This window comes from Coregonus clupeaformis, chromosome 15 (assembly GCF_020615455.1).
Source record: "Coregonus clupeaformis isolate EN_2021a chromosome 15, ASM2061545v1, whole genome shotgun sequence".
Lineage (NCBI taxonomy): Eukaryota > Metazoa > Chordata > Actinopteri > Salmoniformes > Salmonidae > Coregonus > Coregonus clupeaformis.
In genome coordinates, this window is record NC_059206.1 from 21,611,318 (window position 1) to 21,629,836 (window position 18,519).

At 43.4% G+C, this 18,519-nt stretch overlaps 1 protein-coding gene across 6 annotated transcripts in view; it reads left to right on the forward strand.

Moving 5' to 3' along the window:
• LOC121582258 (serine/threonine-protein kinase BRSK2) overlaps positions 1 to 18,519 on the forward strand; it is a 176,174-nt gene that overhangs the window by 137,103 nt on the left and 20,552 nt on the right. For 3 of the 6 annotated variants that reach the window (XM_045225052.1, XM_045225049.1, XM_045225050.1), the window contains exons 10-16: positions 3,200 to 3,361; positions 3,733 to 3,830; positions 4,033 to 4,186; positions 7,260 to 7,319; positions 11,631 to 11,691; positions 13,666 to 14,359; positions 17,776 to 17,824. In XM_045225052.1, the coding sequence (XP_045080987.1) occupies positions 3,200 to 3,361; positions 3,733 to 3,830; positions 4,033 to 4,186; positions 7,260 to 7,319; positions 11,631 to 11,691; positions 13,666 to 14,359; positions 17,776 to 17,824 (1,278 nt within the window). The remainder of the gene's footprint in view (positions 1 to 3,199; positions 3,362 to 3,732; positions 3,831 to 4,032; positions 4,187 to 7,259; positions 7,320 to 11,630; positions 11,692 to 13,665; positions 14,360 to 17,775; positions 17,825 to 18,519) is intronic. The other 3 variants (XM_041897936.2, XM_045225051.1, XM_041897938.2) reach the window with 3 other exon arrangements.

The window sequence follows — 18,519 nt, forward strand, 5'->3', positions numbered from 1 at the left end:
ACCTACTGTGAAGCATGGGGGTGGAAACATCATGCTTTGGGGCTGTTTTTCTGCAAAGGGACCAGGACGACTGATCCGTGTAAAGGAAAGAATGAATGGGGCCATGTATCGTGAGATTTTGAGTGAAAACCTCCTTCCATCAGCAAGGGCATTGAAGATGAAACGTGGCTGGGTCTTTCAGCATGACAATGATCCCAAACACACCGCCCGGGCAACGAAGGAGTGGCTTCGTAAGAAGCATTTCAAGGTCCTGGAGTGGCCTAGCCAGTCTCCAGATCTCAACCCCATAGAAAATCTTTGGAGGGAGTTGAAAGTCCGTGTTGCCCAGCGACAGCCCCAAAACATCACTGCTCTAGAGGAGATCTGCATGGAGGAATGGGCCAAAATACCAGCAACAGTGTGTGAAAACCTTGTGAAGACTTACAGAAAACGTTTGACCTGTGTCATTGCCAACAAAGGGTATATAACAAAGTATTGAGAAACTTTTGTTATTGACCAAATACTTATTTTCCACCATAATTTGCAAATAAATTCATAAAAAATCCTACAATGTGATTTTCTGGAAAATAAATTCTCATTTTGTCTGTCATAGTTGACGTATACCTATGATGAAAATGACAGGCCTCTCTCATCTTTTTAAGTGGGAGAACTTGCACAATTGGTGGCTGACTAAATACTTTTTTTCCCCACTGTACATTATATCAGTTCATCATTGCTATTTAGCAATCTACGATATTGTATACTGAACAAAAATAAATGTGTTGGTCCCATGTTTCATGAGCTGAAATATAAGATCCCAGATGTTTTTCATACACACGAAAAGCTTATTTCTCTCAAATGTTGTGCACAAATTTGTTTACATCCCTGTTAGTGAGCATTTCTCCTTTGCCAAGATAATTAATACACCTGACAGGTGTGGCATATCAAGAAGCTGATTAAACAGCATGATCATTACACAGGTCCACCTTGTGCTTTGGACAATAAAAGGCCACTCTAAAATGTGCTGTTTTGTCACACAAAACAATGCCACAGATGTCTCAAGTTTTGAGGGAGCGTGAGGGAGCTGACTGCAGGAATGTCCACCAGAGCTGTTGCCAGATAATTGAATGTTAATTTTTCTACCATAAGCCGCCTCCAATGTCATTTTAGAGAATTTGGCAGTAAGTCCAACCGGCCTCACAACCACAGACCATGTGTAACCATGCCAGCCCAGGACCTCCACATCCGGCTTCTTCACCTGCAGGATAATATGAGACCAGCTACCCGGACATACGATAAAACTGTGGACTTTCACACCTGCAGAATTTCTGGTATGGGCAGGCATAAGCTATGGACAACGAACACAATTGCATTTTATCGATGGCAATTTGAATGCACAGAGATACTGTGATGAGATCCATTGTCGTGCCATTCATCCGCCGCCATCACCTCATGTTTCAGCATGATAATGCACGGCCCCATGTCGCAAGGATCTGTACACAATTCCTGGAAGCTGAAAATGTAACCTGTGCTTCCATGGCCTGCATACTCACCAGACATGTCACCCATTGAGCATGTTTGGGATACTCTGGATCGATGTGTACGACAGCGTGGACCAGTTCCCGCCAATATCAAGCAACTTCGCACAGCCATTGAAGAGGAGTGGGACAACATTCCACAGGCCTCAATCAACAGCCTGTTCCACTCTATGATGACCGCGCCGCATGAGGCAAATAGTGGCCACACCAGATACTGATTGGTTTTCTGATCCACACCCATACCTTTTTTTTTAGGTATCTGTGACCAACAGATGCATATCTGTATTCCCAGTCATGTGAAATCCATAGATTAGGGCCTAATGAATTTTCTTCATTTGACTGATTTCCTTATGTGCACTGTAACTCAGTAAAATCCTTGAAATTGTTGCATCATGCGTTTATCTTTTTGTTCCGTGTATATCTTCGTCATGTTTGGTGGATTAATTTTTTAATGGTAAAGTAGTTTCACAATTCTAATAGCTTTGTAATGTATATTTGTCATTGCTAACATTGTAAAATATGAAGTTCATATTGAATGAGCTGGTTAAGAAACTACGATTTAAAGATAGTGCCTTTCTCTAAGCAGTAAGAAGCAGATTATTCAGTCAACCTTTTTATATGTTCTTGATTATGGTGATATTATTTATCAGAGTGCAGCTGCTACTACTCATCAACCTTTGGATGCCATCTACCATAGTGCCCTTCGTTTTGTTACAGACGACAGTTTTGATACTCATCACTGCATCCTGTATAAAAACGTTGGCTGGACTTCGCTAAAGACCCGTAGATCTCTACGCTACTCCATTTTTGGCCCTACTTAATAAACTTCGGTCTGATCTAACTTTGCTGTAGTATAGACACCTGAGTTGTATAGACACCTGAGTTGCCTAACCCGTTCACAGGATTGGTTAACTCTTGAGGTTCCCAGGGTCTCCACCAAGCTAGGTCAATCTGCTTTTAGTTTTAATGCACCGTATTGCTGGAACAAAATTCTAAATACATTTCATCTTGATGTTATAGTGCCGTTCGGGCAATTTAAAGTATTGATAGGGGACTTCTTTGAGAAGGAATGTAACTGTTTTTCTGGGTGATTTGTGATGTTTTGTTTGTGCTTACCATGACTGCGTTTTTGTATTTTAGGGTGTGTGTGTATATATATATATATATATATATATATATATATATATATATATATATATATATATATATTTTGTGTATAATGTGTATATTTATATTGTAATATACAGGGCGCATGAAAAAAAGACCTAGGTCTCAATATGTCTTCCCTGTTCATATAAAGGTGGATATAAATTAAATTAAATCTGTCAGTCATTCCTGTCATTCCTGTCATTCTCCCTCATGACGCCAGGACAGCGGAGTCACTCACCACCTTCCGGAGACATTTGAAACCCCACCTCTTTAAGGAACACCTGGGATAGGATAAAGTAATCCTTCTACCCCCCCCCCAAAAATTTTTTTTTTGTATAATTGTAAAGTGGTTATCCCACTGGCTATAGGGTGAATGCACCAATTTGTAGTCGCTCTGGATAAGAGCGTCTGCTAAATGACGTAAATGTGCCCTTGAGCAAGGCACTTAACCCTAATTGCTCCTGTAAGTCGCTCTGGATAAGAGCGTCTGCTAAATGACTAAAATGTAAATGTAAATTCTTCCTGTCTGTCAGAGCTGGGAAGAACGAGCCAGAGCCGGAGCAGCCTGTCCCCAGGAAGGTGGCCATCAGAACCCTGAGCACTGAGGAGATAGATCCGGACGTCCTGGAGAGCATGCACTCTCTGGGTTGCTTCAGAGACAAGGGCAAACTCACCAAAGACCTGCTTTCTGACGAGTGAGTGATAGAGGGATGGGAGGGAGAGAGTAAGAGAGTGAGGGAGGAAGGGAGGACTGTAAGGATGGAAGGGTTAAAGAAGTGCACTCTGTGCTGCTTCAGGGACGAAAACAAACTCACCAAAGACTTGCTCTCTGATGAGGGAGGGAGGGAGGGAGGGAGGGAGGGAGGGAGGGAGGGAGGGAGATCATGGACTCACTGGGCTGTGTCAGAGATGAGGGCAAACTGACGAAAGATCTGCTCTCTGACAAGAGGGAAGGAGAAAGGGATGGAGAGATACGGAGGGAGAAATGGAAGTGTCAGCGAAGTCATCCACACTGAGGTGCTTCAAGGACATCTGACAGGATGACTTTACTGTCTTGTCTCTCCAGTGATAACCAGGAGAAGATGATCTACTTCCTGCTGCTGGACCGGAAGGAGAGGTACCCCAGTCAGGAGGACCAGAACCTCCCCCCACGCAGTGAGATAGGTAGGCTGGTCCAAATCACCCCCACCCAGTAGGATAAGTAGACTAGTCCAAACCTTCTATGCCTTTTATGAATGAAGCTACACCATAACTCGGATAAGATGTTCTGTCACACATGTAGTTGGTTTGTTGCTGACTAGTTCTCTTTCTCTCTTCACTTGCTTCTCCCCTGACCCCTAACCTTTGACCCCTGACCCCTGTTCAGCTGACCCGCCCAGGAAGCGTGTGGACTCCCCCATGTTGAACCGCCATGGGAAGAGGAGGCCGGAGAGGAAGTCTATGGAAGTGCTGAGTGTCACAGAGGGGGGCTCTCCTGTACCCGTACGACGAGCCATCGACATGGCCACACATGGACAGAGGTATGGTGTGATGTACACATACAGTACATGGACTCACTCACACGTATCATATTGACACACATACACACATGCACAAGTACATGCAACACATATCAGAGTAAACACATACACGCACTCTCACACACACACACACACACACACACACTAATGCTCACACAAACACACACACACCCCGGGCAGTCTCCGACTGTACATACTTAGCACTACAGAGTCAATGTGAGGACATGATTTTCAGAGAGCACCCCATGTTCTCCATTCAAAGTAGAGATTAAAGCTAGTGAATAACAGAACCACAGGACCTCTGATTAATATGAGTGGTCTGTAGTCCCAACTCTCAGTGTAGTACTCTTAAATTACTGAATATTAAAGACATGCTCCTGAACTTTGGCGACTACTAAGTCATTTGTAAACCTCCCGTTTTGGGAAGGATGTGTCAATGTGTAGTTCATACATGCATAATCTATGAGTTACTGTCTTACCTTAATTAGCCATGAAATCTTTAGTTTGAAAGCGACTGTTTAGCTTGAAGCTGTGCCGCGCCATTTTCCCTACATTGAGCTTCAGCCCCTCACATTTGAGTGACAGCTAGCAAGAGGCCTGCCCAGCGTTATCCAATGAGGTTGCATGGCAAGCCCAACGGCTCAGTGGACACAGCAGAGAGAGAGAGAGCAATGACGTGGTGCACATACAGTGGGGGAAAAAAGTATTTAGACAGCCACCAATTGTGCAAGTTCTCCCACTTAAAAATATGAGAGAGGCCTGTAATATTCATCATAGGTACACGTCAACTATGACAGACAAAATGAGAGAAAAAAATCCAGAAAATCACATTGTAGGATTTTTAATGAATTTATTTGCAAATTATGGTGGAAAATAAGTATTTGGTCACCTACAAACAAGCAAGATTATTGGCTCTCACAGACCTGTAACTTCTTCTTTAAGAGGCTCCTCTGTCCTCCACTCATTACCTGTATTAATAGCACCTGTTTGAACTTGTTATCAGTATAAAAGACACCTGTCCACAACCTCAAACAGTCACACTACAAACTCCACTATGGCCAAGACCAAAGAGCTGTCAAAGGACACCAGAAACAAAATTGTAGACCTGCACCAGGCTGGGAAGACTGAATCTGCAATAGGTAAGCAGCTTGGTTTGAAGAAATCAACTGTGGGAGCAATTATTAGGAAATGGAAGACATACAAGACCACTGATAATCTCCCTCAATCTGGGGCTCCACGCAAGATCTCACCCCGTGGGATCAAAATGATCACAAGAACGGTGAGCAAAAATCCCAGAACCACAAGGGGGGACCTAGTGAATGACCTGCAGAGAGCTGGGACCAAAGTAACAAAGCCTACCATCAGTAACACACTACACCGCCAGGGACTCAAATCCTGCAGTGCCAGACGTGTTCCCCTGCTTAAGCCAGTACATGTCCAGGCCCGTCTGAAGTTTGCTAGAGTGCATTTGGATGATCCAGAAGAGGATTGGGAGAATGTCATATGGTCAGATGAAACCAAAATATAACTTTTTGGTAAAAACTCAACTCGTCGTGTTTGGAGAACAAAGAATGCTGAGTTGCATCCGAAGAACACCATACCTACTGTGAAGCATGGGGGTGGAAACATCATGCTTTGGGGCTGTTTTTCTGCAAAGGGACCAGGACGACTGATCCGTGTAAAGGAAAGAATGAATGGGGCCATGTATCGTGAGATTTTGAATAAAAACCTCCTTACATCAGCAAGGGCATTGAAGATGAAACGTGGCTGGGTCTTTCAGCATGACAATGATCCCAAACACACCGCCCGGGCAACGAAGGAGTGGCTTTGTAAGAAGCATTTCAAGGTCCTGGAGTGGCCTAGCCAGTCTCCAGATCTCAACCCCATAGAAAATCTTTGGAGGGAGTTGAAAGTCCGTGTTGCCCAGCGACAGCCCCAAAACATCACTGCTCTAGAGGAGATCTGCATGGAGGAATGGGCCAAAATACCAGCAACAGTGTGTGAAAACCTTGTGAAGACTTACAGAAAACGTTTGACCTGTGTCATTGCCAACAAAGGGTATATAACAAAGTATTGAACAACTTTTGTTATTGACCAAATACTTATTTTCCACCATAATTTGCAAATAAATTCATTAAAAATCCTACAATGTGATTTTCTGGATTTTTTTTTCTCATTTTGTCTGTCATAGTTGACGTGTACCTATGATGAAAATTACAGGCCTCTCTCATCTTTTTAAGTGGGAGAACTTGCATAATTGGTGGCTGACTAAATACTTGTTTCCCCCACTGTATCTGCACATATGTGACATAGTATGGAATTTTGATGGCCACTTCTGTCTTGTGAGTGCTACTTTCAGAACTACTGGCTGAAAAGTATACAAAATTAACAAACACAGACACGTGCATGTATGGACACACACACACGCACCCACAAACGCACACACCGGATTCACATACGTAGCAGTAGGGTGCCTACATATTATGGCACCCTGCTGGATATCTCTGTCTATTAGTTCAATCTGCTGTGTGTGTACTTCCAGTAGAATCCCTCTCCTCACTAACTTTATTATTAAGCTGCTTAGGGTGTTATGACAGTCTAACACAGACAGAAAAGCAAAAAAGTTTACAACTTTCTGCGCGGGTGAGTCATCCAAAGCGGATAGAGGTTTTAAGACTTCAACTTTTCATCGACTGTTAGAAAGTATGCCAAATGTGAGAATACCCCATATTATCATGATCCTTCAAAGTGTCTTACCCCTCTGTTTAATCTGTTTTTAATTGCTGATTAATATATTCATGTCATGTGTGAATCTTGTTTTATGTTTTCATTGTCATGTCATGATCAATAATTGTTCTTCTTCTGTTAACTTTTCCTTTCAAGACTACTATTATTTACTGTGCATTGGTCATTGTGAGCAATAGCCAGCTCTGTATCACATACACAGCTAATGTGAGGTTGCCAACTCATGACCTGTACAATAATCTGTACTTTTTAGGGAATGCTTAGAATCAGTCCCTTTATGTGACTGTCTTTCTGTCTGTCTCTTTATTTTCTTTCTGTCTGTCTGTAGTAAGTCTGTTTTCAGTAAAAGCTTGGATATCACAAACGCTAACCTCACCAAAGAAGAAAGGTATTTGTCACTTTTGTCTGTCTGTCTGTCTTGCCACAGTTGAGTTGCAGAGGGGTTTTCCCATTCATATTCTCACAATGTTTAAGTCTATAAGCCTTTGAGAGGGTAGTCTAGTAAACTTAAATAAAGACTAAGCTCCATTCTTGTCTGCATAAAATTAATTCCCAAAGAATCTAACCTCTTGTTGTTAGAATTCTTCTAAAACTTTTACCAGAAGTTCACTTGACTGCCCGGCTATCTGATAATGAATTCAGACAAAAAAGCCCTTATTTTTATACTGTGGTAAACTAGGCCAATGTGATCAGGCCTAGACTGAACTGAAGGAGAGAGGAGATAGAGAAGAGATAGAGGGAGGTTCTCTATACCCTCGGCTGCTTCCATGCACATCAAAAGCATCTTATCCTCCCTCTCCTTCTTTTGGCCCCTCTCTTCCCTTTGATGCTGTAGTTTTGGTGTCCCAGGGCAGATCCACATTTTTAGGTCAACTTCCTTGTTTCCCTGTTTTGCCTCCTTCCCCATTTTGTGTGTGTGTGTCTGTGTGCCTGAACGGGTGTGTGTCTGTCTTCGCTCCCATGCATGTGTGTGTTTGTTTGTCTTCTGACGTTTTATTTGTGAGGTTACATCATCACGGTGCGTCAGGTCCAATCTTCCTTTCAAAGCCTATTCACGGATGACCTTGTGTCCAGGAACACAGTTTAGAGACGCTTCCCTGGTCCGCCCCCCACCCCACCGCACCGTACAGCGAGAGATTAGCATAAATTAATTGGTGGGAATGCAGATGGGGCATTTTGCTGGAGCGAAGAAGAGTAGAACAAACAGGGATGGAAATAAGGCATTCACATCCCTCTGAATAGTATTTTATCTCCATTATCTAATTAGAGTGATACAGTGGTACACACACACACATACACACCAATGCGCATGTACACACAAACACACATACAGACACACACACATTTAATCGGCATCGAACAACAGATTACTTTCAATTATGTGCTTGAAAGACTACCTGATCTTGGCGAGGTGTGTTTGATTGTACACACAAGTACAATAATGTGTTGTAATTAAAAAGCACCTTGCCCACCATCAACATGCAGCAGAATAAGCAACGAACCGCCATAACATTTCCGATGTTTAGGCCTCCGAGTGGCGCAGCAATCTAAGGCACTGCATCACAGTGCTTGAGGCGTCACAACAAACCCCAGGCTGTGTCACAACCGGCCGTGACCGGGAGTCCCATAGGGCGGCACACAATTGGCCCAGTGTCGTCCGGGTTAGGGGAGGGTTTGGCTGGGGGGGGCTTTACTTGGCTCATCGCGCTCTAGCGACTCCTTGTGGCGGGCCGGGCGCCTGCAGGCTGACATCGGTCGTCAGTTGAACTGTGTTTCCTCCGACACATTGGTGCGGCTGGCTTCCGGGTTAAGCGGGTGGGTGTTAAGGAGTGTGGTTTGGCAGGTCATGTTTCGGAGGACGCATGACTCGACCGTCACCTCTCCCGAGCCCGTTGGGGAATTGCAGCGATGAGACAAGATCGATATTGGGGAGAAAAAGGGGGGTAAAATAAAAGCTATATGACTATATGTATATGCAGAGGCGCAACTTTGGTTTTAGAAGTTGGGGGGGACATAATTATTCGTATTCTTATTTTATTTTTATCCAGTCGGATAAACACTCCAAACAGCCTACCCGACTGCTCGGAGGCGTCCGCATGGTCCTAAAGCACACCGTTGCCTCGTTTTGTATCACATTCCAATGATAAAACTGGCGGGGACAAAAATGCAATTTCAGAATGTGGGGGGGACATGTCCCCCCTGTCCCCAGTGAAAGTTGCGCCCCTGTGTATATGACAAAATATATGTTTGACACGTATGTGCTCAATATGCCTTTACAACATAAATTCAGTTATCAGTATTTACTATGTCAGAATACAGTATGGTAAGCTCATAGAGAGACTTCTGAGGGAAACTCCCCTGCATCTTAACTCTGTGGTCTTGAGATGTGGCTTATAGTATGTCTCCCTTCAAAAATCTTCTTCTGTTCTCCATTGTTTCATGTAGTTTGTGGTGCAGTAATGTTACTTAATCTCCCGTATCCCTACTGTGAACTCGATGTCTGTCTGTGTAGAGCCCTGTCTGGAGGATTCCATTGCGGTTCGGTGAAAGGCAACTCAGCTCTTAGTTTCTTGTTTGCTCGCCTTGCGCTTTGTATTACTGTCGCCATTTTGTAATCCAGATAGCATTGATAAGGTTATGGATGAAATCCTTCCCCGAGGTTGAAGCTTAGTGTGTGTGCGTGCGTGCATGCGAGTGCACATGTGTGTACACTGCAGCACATTTAACTATGATTTACTGTTTCAATTTGAGTTTCCCACAAAATAGCCAAATCGTCTATGGCAAATGAAATCCCCAAACCTCGCTTGGCATCAGTGGCCCTATGTGATGTGAGGGAGGGAGGGAGGGAGGGAGGGAGGGAGGGAGGGAGGGAGGGACAACAGTGGAGGGACAAGAGAAGGGGAAGAAATAAAAGAAGGAAGATATGAAAAGTTAATGAATTGTAAATGAAAAATGAAAAGGCTCCTCATCTGGTGTAGAATAGAGACACGGCGCTGATACATTTTGCAGTGTGTGTGTGTGTGTGTGTGTGTGTGTGTGTGTGTGTGTGTACTCACGGTGTAGCTGACATGTTTGAAGTATTTATAGATGTTTACTTTAGACCCTGATGCTTTGCATGTCTTGTTGTCGTGTAGACAGACACGTTTGGCGATTACACCAAATCTAGTATTTAAAAGTCAACCTTTCAATTGTCTGTTGTTTTAGTCTACAGCCACTGTGTGACTGTGTTAGTCATATTGCACACACGAGGCCATTTGAGGCTATGCACAAGGACAGCTCTGATGCCTCATCAAAGATAAAAGGAGAGGTAGAGGAAGAGGGAGACCGAGATTGACAGACAGAGAGAGAGAGAGAAAAAAGAGAGATGGAGAGCATGATGAGCCAGAAAGAGAGTGGGTAAGAGGGAGAGAGAAAGAGAGAGTTAGAGAGAGAGAGTGACCAATGTGACTGATAGAACGCTGAGGAAAACAGACTATGTAGTGAGCATAGCCTTGCTATTGCGATGCTGCCGTAGGCAGACCTGGCTCTCAAGAGAAGACAGGCTATGTGCACACTGCCCACAAAATGAGGTGGAAACTGAGCTGCACTTCCTAACCTCCTGCCAAATGTACGATGATATAAGAGAGACATATTTCCCTCACGTTACATGGACCCCCAAATAGTTTGAAAACAAATCAAATATTGATAAACTCCCATATCTGTTATGTGAAATACCGCAGTTTGCACTCATCGCAGCAAAATCTATGACCTGTTGCTGCGATAAGAAAATAAAAGGGCAACCAGTGGAACACAAACACCAAAGTAAATGAAAGCTATATTTATCTGTTTATTTATTTCCCCTTGCCATTTTTACTTCTACTATGTGCACATTGTAAAAACACTACACATAGTTAATAATATAACATTTCAAACGTCTTTCTCTTTTTGAATCTGTTTAATGTTAATTGTTAATCTGTGATTGTTTATTTCACTTGCTTTGGCAATGTAAACATTGCTTCCCAATAAAGCCCATTTGAATTGAATTGAAATGAGAGAGAGAGAGAGAGAGAGAGGAGTGATTGAAGGACAGAGAGAAATGTGTTTAATAAAACAGCTCAGAAATCCCAACCTAAATAGACTCCCTCCCCAGGGGTGAAATAACCATGGCTACATCCACAGTTATCCATCCTTGTTTGAGTCAATCTCCTCTACTTACCCTTTATGATTGAATATCCGCCAACCTTTTTTGCTCAGGGCAAAGTTGTCAAAAAGTACAGATAGCGCCATACTGTACAAAGTGCTACAGCCACATACAACTGTGTTCAAGGTAGCTACGTTAGTTTAAGGAACTCATCATCTTCTGATCTCTTTCCTCTACTTCTTTCAATAGCTTCAGGTAGAAAATGCCATTAGGCACAGATCTAAGATCAGCTTACCCTCCCAAATTGCAACTTTAACCATTATGGGGGTAAATCACAAAACCAATCTTAGATCAGTGTATAGGGGCAACTTTATCCTACTCCTTTTGGAGCTTATATGTGTTTGTTCCCCATGCTTTTTGTCCTCCCTCCAACAATGGGTGTGCTAGTGTGTGGTCATGTTGTAGGGTTCAGTGTTTTCCCGTTGTAGCGCACATATTGCATTGTCAGAGGATGTCTTTAACCCTGTGTGTGTGTGTGTGTCTGTGTGTCTGTGTGTGTGTGTGTGTGTGTGTCTACAGGTCACGGTCTATCAGCGGAGCGTCCTCCGGTCTCTCCACTAGTCCTCTCAGCAGTCCCAGGGTAAGAGTTTGGTTGTCCCGTACCACACGCTGGCCCACACTGCACCGCACCAACTCACCTCACCGCTGGCTCTGCTGTGCTGTGGATGTCACCGGAATGCACACACTGCTATTCACTCGCTACGGCCACTCATAAGGCTATACATAAGGCAGCTCATAGAGGAATCCATGGTAAAATCTCTTTGAAAGCCCATCTGACATGAAGCCTGCATAATCCTGTCATAAGAATAGTGTAAAGCTACCAGTCACTATACCCTATGACAGCTTATGATTAGGGCCCTGTGTTTTGGTCAGTCATGTCACATGACCTGGATTTTAACTTTCTTTTTATGTCAGATGGTCCAACACCATCCTCAGACAATGGCTTTCATTTTTGGTGTAATTCTATTTCTGGAAAAGGCTTAAAATAAAGGTTAAAATCTACGTCATGTGACATGATATCCCAAAACACAGGGCATGAGTTATGACACCTGACATAACGCTGATATGAGGTATTAGTGTGGGTCACAGATTAATTTTTAATAATTTATACTTCATTCATGGGTTGTATCAGTTGTTATACTGTAATATACGGTTGGTTATCATGACCTGTTACGACTGTTGTTATATCATTGTTATGACAGAGCTATGTAGGCTGTATGTCATAGGGCTTCTTGTGAAGTATCATTGGATCCATGTGAGGCCTCATAAGGGCTTACGTACTAATGAGGGAACCCATTATTCTTGTTTTAAATTCCCCCAACAGCTCATCAGATTGTAAACACATCCATTATTATAAGTCCCATATGTGGGATTTGGTGTTCAATGACCGGTAACATAAGCCATCAAAGTCATCTTCGATTAGGGAATACCTTGGAAAATGCTGCCATGTTATATGTAAAGGTTAGGGCTACAAATCAACAAACCAGCTCCTAGCTAGCATGCACAGTTCCTCCATTCTTTTACTAAGGCCATGCATTTTTAAAGCCAGCCCTTAGTGAGGATACAAACATGCAGTCATCACATATTCTGACTCTTCTTGCGGAACTGTCAGTGTTATGAAGGATTCTGTAAAAGTTTCAAATATTTATATCTGTCAGCAACCCCAGCTGGGGTTTTGTGCCTAAATGTTATTTCATATTATTTTTTATGATGAGTGATACTGGTGATGCCATTTCAGTTCTCCTTTTTTAAGTATAAATATTGTGCCGATTATGTAAGGCTACATATTATGTCACACATTGATGGGATCACTCTACTGAGGGACATGGGGATTAGGGTTTAGGAGTGTAATTTGACCTTTAAACTTTAGAGCACCCACATGCACGCACGCATACACACACACACACACACATACACACACATACACACACACATAGAGACATACACGCTCATGCGTTATATTTAATGAGGATCACTTCACTAAGGCAGTCATCATAGACGCTTCATAATGCTGCCATATGAGTGACACAACAAAAAGCCGATAAACCTTGCATAAACTTTTAAAACATGCCAGTTTTCATAAGCTGTCATAAACTTTCATGTCCTGTCATGATAGTTGCTATGTCATTCATGCCACAGCATTGTGCATGCAGTATGGCTGCTTTCCACCAATGAAGTCTGGAAGCTAATGCAGTTAGCTTTGGGTGATGTTTCAGTTGCTGGTTTGGGTTTGGCTTCATGAATGCTTGTAATGCTCTACACTTCTCTCCCCCATGGTGCTGCTGCCTCCTGGTTGGCTGGTTGTGCTAATGGCATGTTCTTCTTGTCTTTCTTTCTGCACTCTCACCACTCTCCCTGCCTGTGTGTCACTTGCTCCACCTATCCTCTCCTCCATGTCATTTCTTACTATATTGCTGTTTTTGTCCTGGTGCCATTTCATTGCAATCCACCTTTATTGGGCTGTGGGATTTTCTATATATGTCCCCTGGCTTCTGGGCGTGGTCTCTCATTGGCTGCCTGCGCTGTCAATCTAACGGTGCATGTCCAATTGCAGCCGGTCCGGCGCTTCTTTATCCCGCCCCAGTCGCCGGACCTCTGTCAGTCGCCCAACTGTAGCCCCACCCATTCCCCAGAGTCCCGCCTTAACCATAACGGGGTAGGGGGGGCCAACCGCGTGCACCCACACCCGCTCCCCAACTCCTACACGCCAAAGATGGGGTCCCCCCTGATGCACCCCCGCACACAGACCCTCCCCGCCAAGCCCAAAGTGTCTGAGAAGCCCCTTCAGACCACCAGGTCCAACCCCCTTCCCAACTCAGCTGACAGCCCAACCACCCCCAAGTCAGAGCCCACCTCCCCCTCCTCACCCCTGGGCAGCCCCCCCTGTGTCCCCAACAGCCCGCGGCCACGCCGCCACCCACCCCTCACCGTGCCCCCCAAGCTCTCAATCCCCCTATCTCAAGTGCCACCCATGTCCCCCCTATGCCGGCACCGCCTCCACCCTGACCACAACGGTCACAAATCTGTCCCCACCATACAGGTGACCCCCCACCCCTCTCCGCGGGGGAGCCCCCTCCCCACCCCCAAGGGCACTCCGGTGCACACACCCAAGGAGAGCCCGGTGGGCACCCCCAGCCCCACGCCACCCCCCAGCCCCTCCATCGGCGGGCTGCCCTGGAGGACGCGTCTCAACTCCATCAAGAACAGCTTCCTGGGCTCGCCGCGCTTCCATCGCAGGAAAATGCAAGGTACTGGAATGTACTGGGGTAGGAGACTTGGGGAGGGGGACGAGAGGTGAGGGTTTCCACAAACACTAACAGTGGGTATAGGAATGGGACCCTTTGTTGGCTCACAGCTACATCCTTCTGGGATGCTGGAACCACCTGGTCAAGGGGATTGGTCACCATGAGTTTTAAAATCCTACCTGTACAGACTTCAGGTGAACAATAGAACAGATCATACTGTACTGTTAGGAAATATATTTTACACTCTCCCAGTAGAGTGCTAGCGTTAGCGCTTAGCACAGGGGAATATCTGCATGAATCTCAAGAGGGTTAACAGTAAACGTTCTGTCCTATACGTTGTGATATAATCTTATTAAACCAGGGGGGGTTATTTATGCTAGTCCCATTAACTTCTATATGATTAGTCATATACATTATAAATCAATGGCTATTCCATTCCGATGAGAGTAGCAAAGATGAGAAAAATGATTGTTTGTGTTATAAGGACCGTATAGCTTCAGAGCTTTACCACAGGCATTATGTTGGTTCTCAAAGTGTGCAAGCTCATATATGTAATTGAGGAACTGTAGGGTGTATTTTTCTTCTTCTAATGAGTGGTATAATGTTTTAATGCCTGTAGGTAGGTTGTCATGTAATATGTGCTGCACGGTGATAGACCATTTAAATCCTCCATTACCAAGGGGCGGCAGGTAGCTTAGCGGTTAGAGCGTTGGGACAGAATCCCAGAGCCCGGCAAGGTGGAAAACTCTGCTGTTTCAGTATGAAAAATGTATGTACTCACTAACTGTAAGTCGCTCTGGATAAGAGCGTCTGCTAAATGACTAAAATGTAAATGTGAATGTTCTGCCCTTGAGCAAGTCAATTAACCCCCACAACAACTGCTTCCCGGTTGAATGCATTCAGTTGCGCAACTGACTAGGTATTCCTTTCCCTAACAGGATTTATATAACGTGAAGGGATATAGTCCATTTTATACAGAATAACCTTTGTAGATCCCCTGTAGCTCAGTTGTTAGAGCATGGCGCTTGCAACGCCAGGGTTGTGGGTTCGTTTCCCTCGGGGGGCCAGTATGAAAAATGTATAACACTCACTAACTGTAAGTCGCTCTGGATAAGAGCGTCTGCTAAATGACGTAAATGTAGATAATGGTATTACAATGGTAAAAGACAAAACATTTTATAAACAAGATTAAGGAGGAAAGGATTTTAGGCTTCATGTTGTACTTATGCACTATATACATGTACATAGTAAGGATCAAGTGATTAAAACTAAATCCACACTGCATCCTGGACCCTCTATAGTGCACTCAGATGTCAATCAAGCAATGTTGCCCATTTGTCTGAACTTTTCACCATTAAAGGTCCAATGCAGCCATTTTAATCTCAATATCAAATCATTTTTGGGTAGCAATTTAGTACATGTTTTGAATTAAAAAATGGTCAAAAAGAAAAAAAATAGCTTCTTAGTAAAAGAGCTATTTCTCAATCAAGAATTTTGCTAGGACTGTCTGGGAATGGACTGAGTAGGGAGCAGAAAACAGAAAATTAGCTGTTATTGGCATAGAGGTTTGGAACTCTCTGTCTTGTTGGTGTATTAACAAATTTACCTCCTGGTGGTGTCACCAGATAGGCCAAAACTCCATCCCACCAAAACAGGCTGAAATTTTAGGCGGTCTTTTCAAACAGCTCTTACACTAAAAGGGTAATCATCATCTTCACAATATTATTCCAACCTCATAGTGTGGAAATGTACAGTACCAGTCAAAAGTTTGGACACACCGATTCATTCAAGGGTGTTTTTTTTCTTTATTTTTACTATTTTCTACATTGTAGAATAATAGTGAAGACATCAAAACTATGAAATAACACATATGGAATCATGTAGTAACAAAAAAGTGTTAAACAAATCAAAATATATTTTATATTTGAGATTCTTCAAGTAGCCACCCTTTGCCTTGATGACAGCTTTGCACACTCTTGGCATTCTCTCAACCAGCTTCACCTGGAATGCTTTTCCAACAGTCTTGAAGGAGTTTCCACATATGCTGAGCACTTGTTGGCTGCTTTTCCTTCACTCTGCCGTCCGACTCATCCCAAACCATCTCAATTGGGTTGAGGTCGGGGGATTGTGGAGGCCAGGTCATCTGATGCAGCACTCCATCACTCTCTTTCTTGGTAAAATAGCCTTTACACAGCCTGGAGGTGTGTTGGGTCATTGTCCTGAAAATCAAATGATAGTCCCACTAAGCCCAAACCAGATGGGATGGCATATCACTGTAGAATGCTGTGGCAGCCATGCTGGTTAAGTGTGCCTTGAATTCTAAATAAATCACAGACAGTTTCACCAATAAAGCACCCCCACACCATAACACCTCCTCCTCCATACTTTACGGTGGGAACTACACATGCAGAGATCATCCGTTCACCCACACCGCTTCTCACGAAGACACGGCGGTTGGAACCAAAATCTCAAATTTGGACTCCAGACCAAAGGACACATTTCTACCAGTCTAATGTCCATTGCTCATGTTTCTTGGCCCAAGCAGCTCTCTTCTTATTATTGGTGTCCTTTAGTAGTGGTTTCTTTGCAGCAATTCGACCATGAAGGCCTGATTCACACAGTCCCCTCTGAACAGTTGATGTTGAGATATGTCTGTGTCTTGAACTTGTGAAGCATTTATTTGGGCTTCAATTTCTGAGGCTGTTAACTCTAATGAACTTATCCTCTGCAGCAGAGGTAACTCTGGGTCTTCCATTCCTGTGGCGGTCCTCATGAGAGCCAGTTTCATCATAGCGCTTGATGGTTTTTGCGACTGCACTTGAAGAAACTTTCAAAGTTCTTGACATTTTCCGTATTGACTGACCTTTATGTCTTAACGTAATAATGGACTGTTGTTTCTCTTTGCTTATTTGAGCTGTTCTTGCCATAATATGGACTTGGTCTTTTACCAAATAGGGCTATCTTCTGTATACCCCCCCCTGCCTTGTCACAACACAACTGATTGGCTCAAATGCATTAAGAAGGAAAGAAATTCCACAAATTAACTTTTAAGAAGGCACACCTGTTAATTTAAATGCATTCCAGGTGACTACCTCATGAAGCTGGTTGAGAGAATGCCAAGAGTTTGCAAAGCTGTCATCAAGGCAAAGGGTGGCTATTTGAAGAATGTCAAATATAAAATATATTTTGATTTGTTTAACACTTTTTTGGTTACTACATGATTCCATATGTGTTATTTCATAGTTTTGATGTCTTCACTATTATTCTATAATGTAAAAAATAAAGAAAAACCCTTGAATGAGTAGGTGTGTCCAAACCTTTGATTGGTAGAGTATATCAAACACAGAAAAATCACATTTTTGACTGCATTGGGCCTTTAACCTTTCACGTTTGACTTCTGTCTCTGCCTCTCTCCACAGTTCCCACACAGGAGGACATGTCCAGCCTGACGCCAGACTCTTCACCAGAGTGAGTGACCCGGGAAAACATAAATACAACGTTTGACAAACATTGAGGTAAAGAAAGTCGCACACTCTAGTTATGCTCCCAAACCTTGAAGAAGGCACTTCTTGCCAAAAAGTTGTTTGCTAAATCCATGACATTTTTGGGAGCATAACTAGAGTGTGCGACTTTCTTTCTTTTTATAGTTTACTTTCTGTTAGTCAGCACCTCAACAGAACATTTTTGGGTGTGTCAGCTTATGCCTTTTACTAAACATTTAGTGGTCAAGAACTATAGGGACCTGTAGGTGGTCTGTAGGCGTTCGTTCGGAGATCTAACGCAAGTCTTTAGGAAAATACCTGTCTATTTGTGGAAAAATCACCCTGATTAACTCTTTAGTCATATCCCAGTTTACGTATTTGCTCATGGCCTTGCCTACACCTAGCGACTTGTTTTTTAAACGATACGAGCAGAAATATTCCATTTTATTTGGAATGGCAAGCCAGACAAAACTAAACAGGCCTATTTATATAATGAATATGAATTCGGAGGGAAGAAACTATTAAATATTAATGCATTAGACCTCTCACTAAAGGCTTCAGTCATACAAAAGTTGTACTTAAATCCGAACTGGTTCTCTAGCAGATTAGTAAGAATGTCTCACCCGTTGTTCAAGAATGGCCTTTTTCCCTTTATTCAGATTACAACCTCTCACTTTTGGT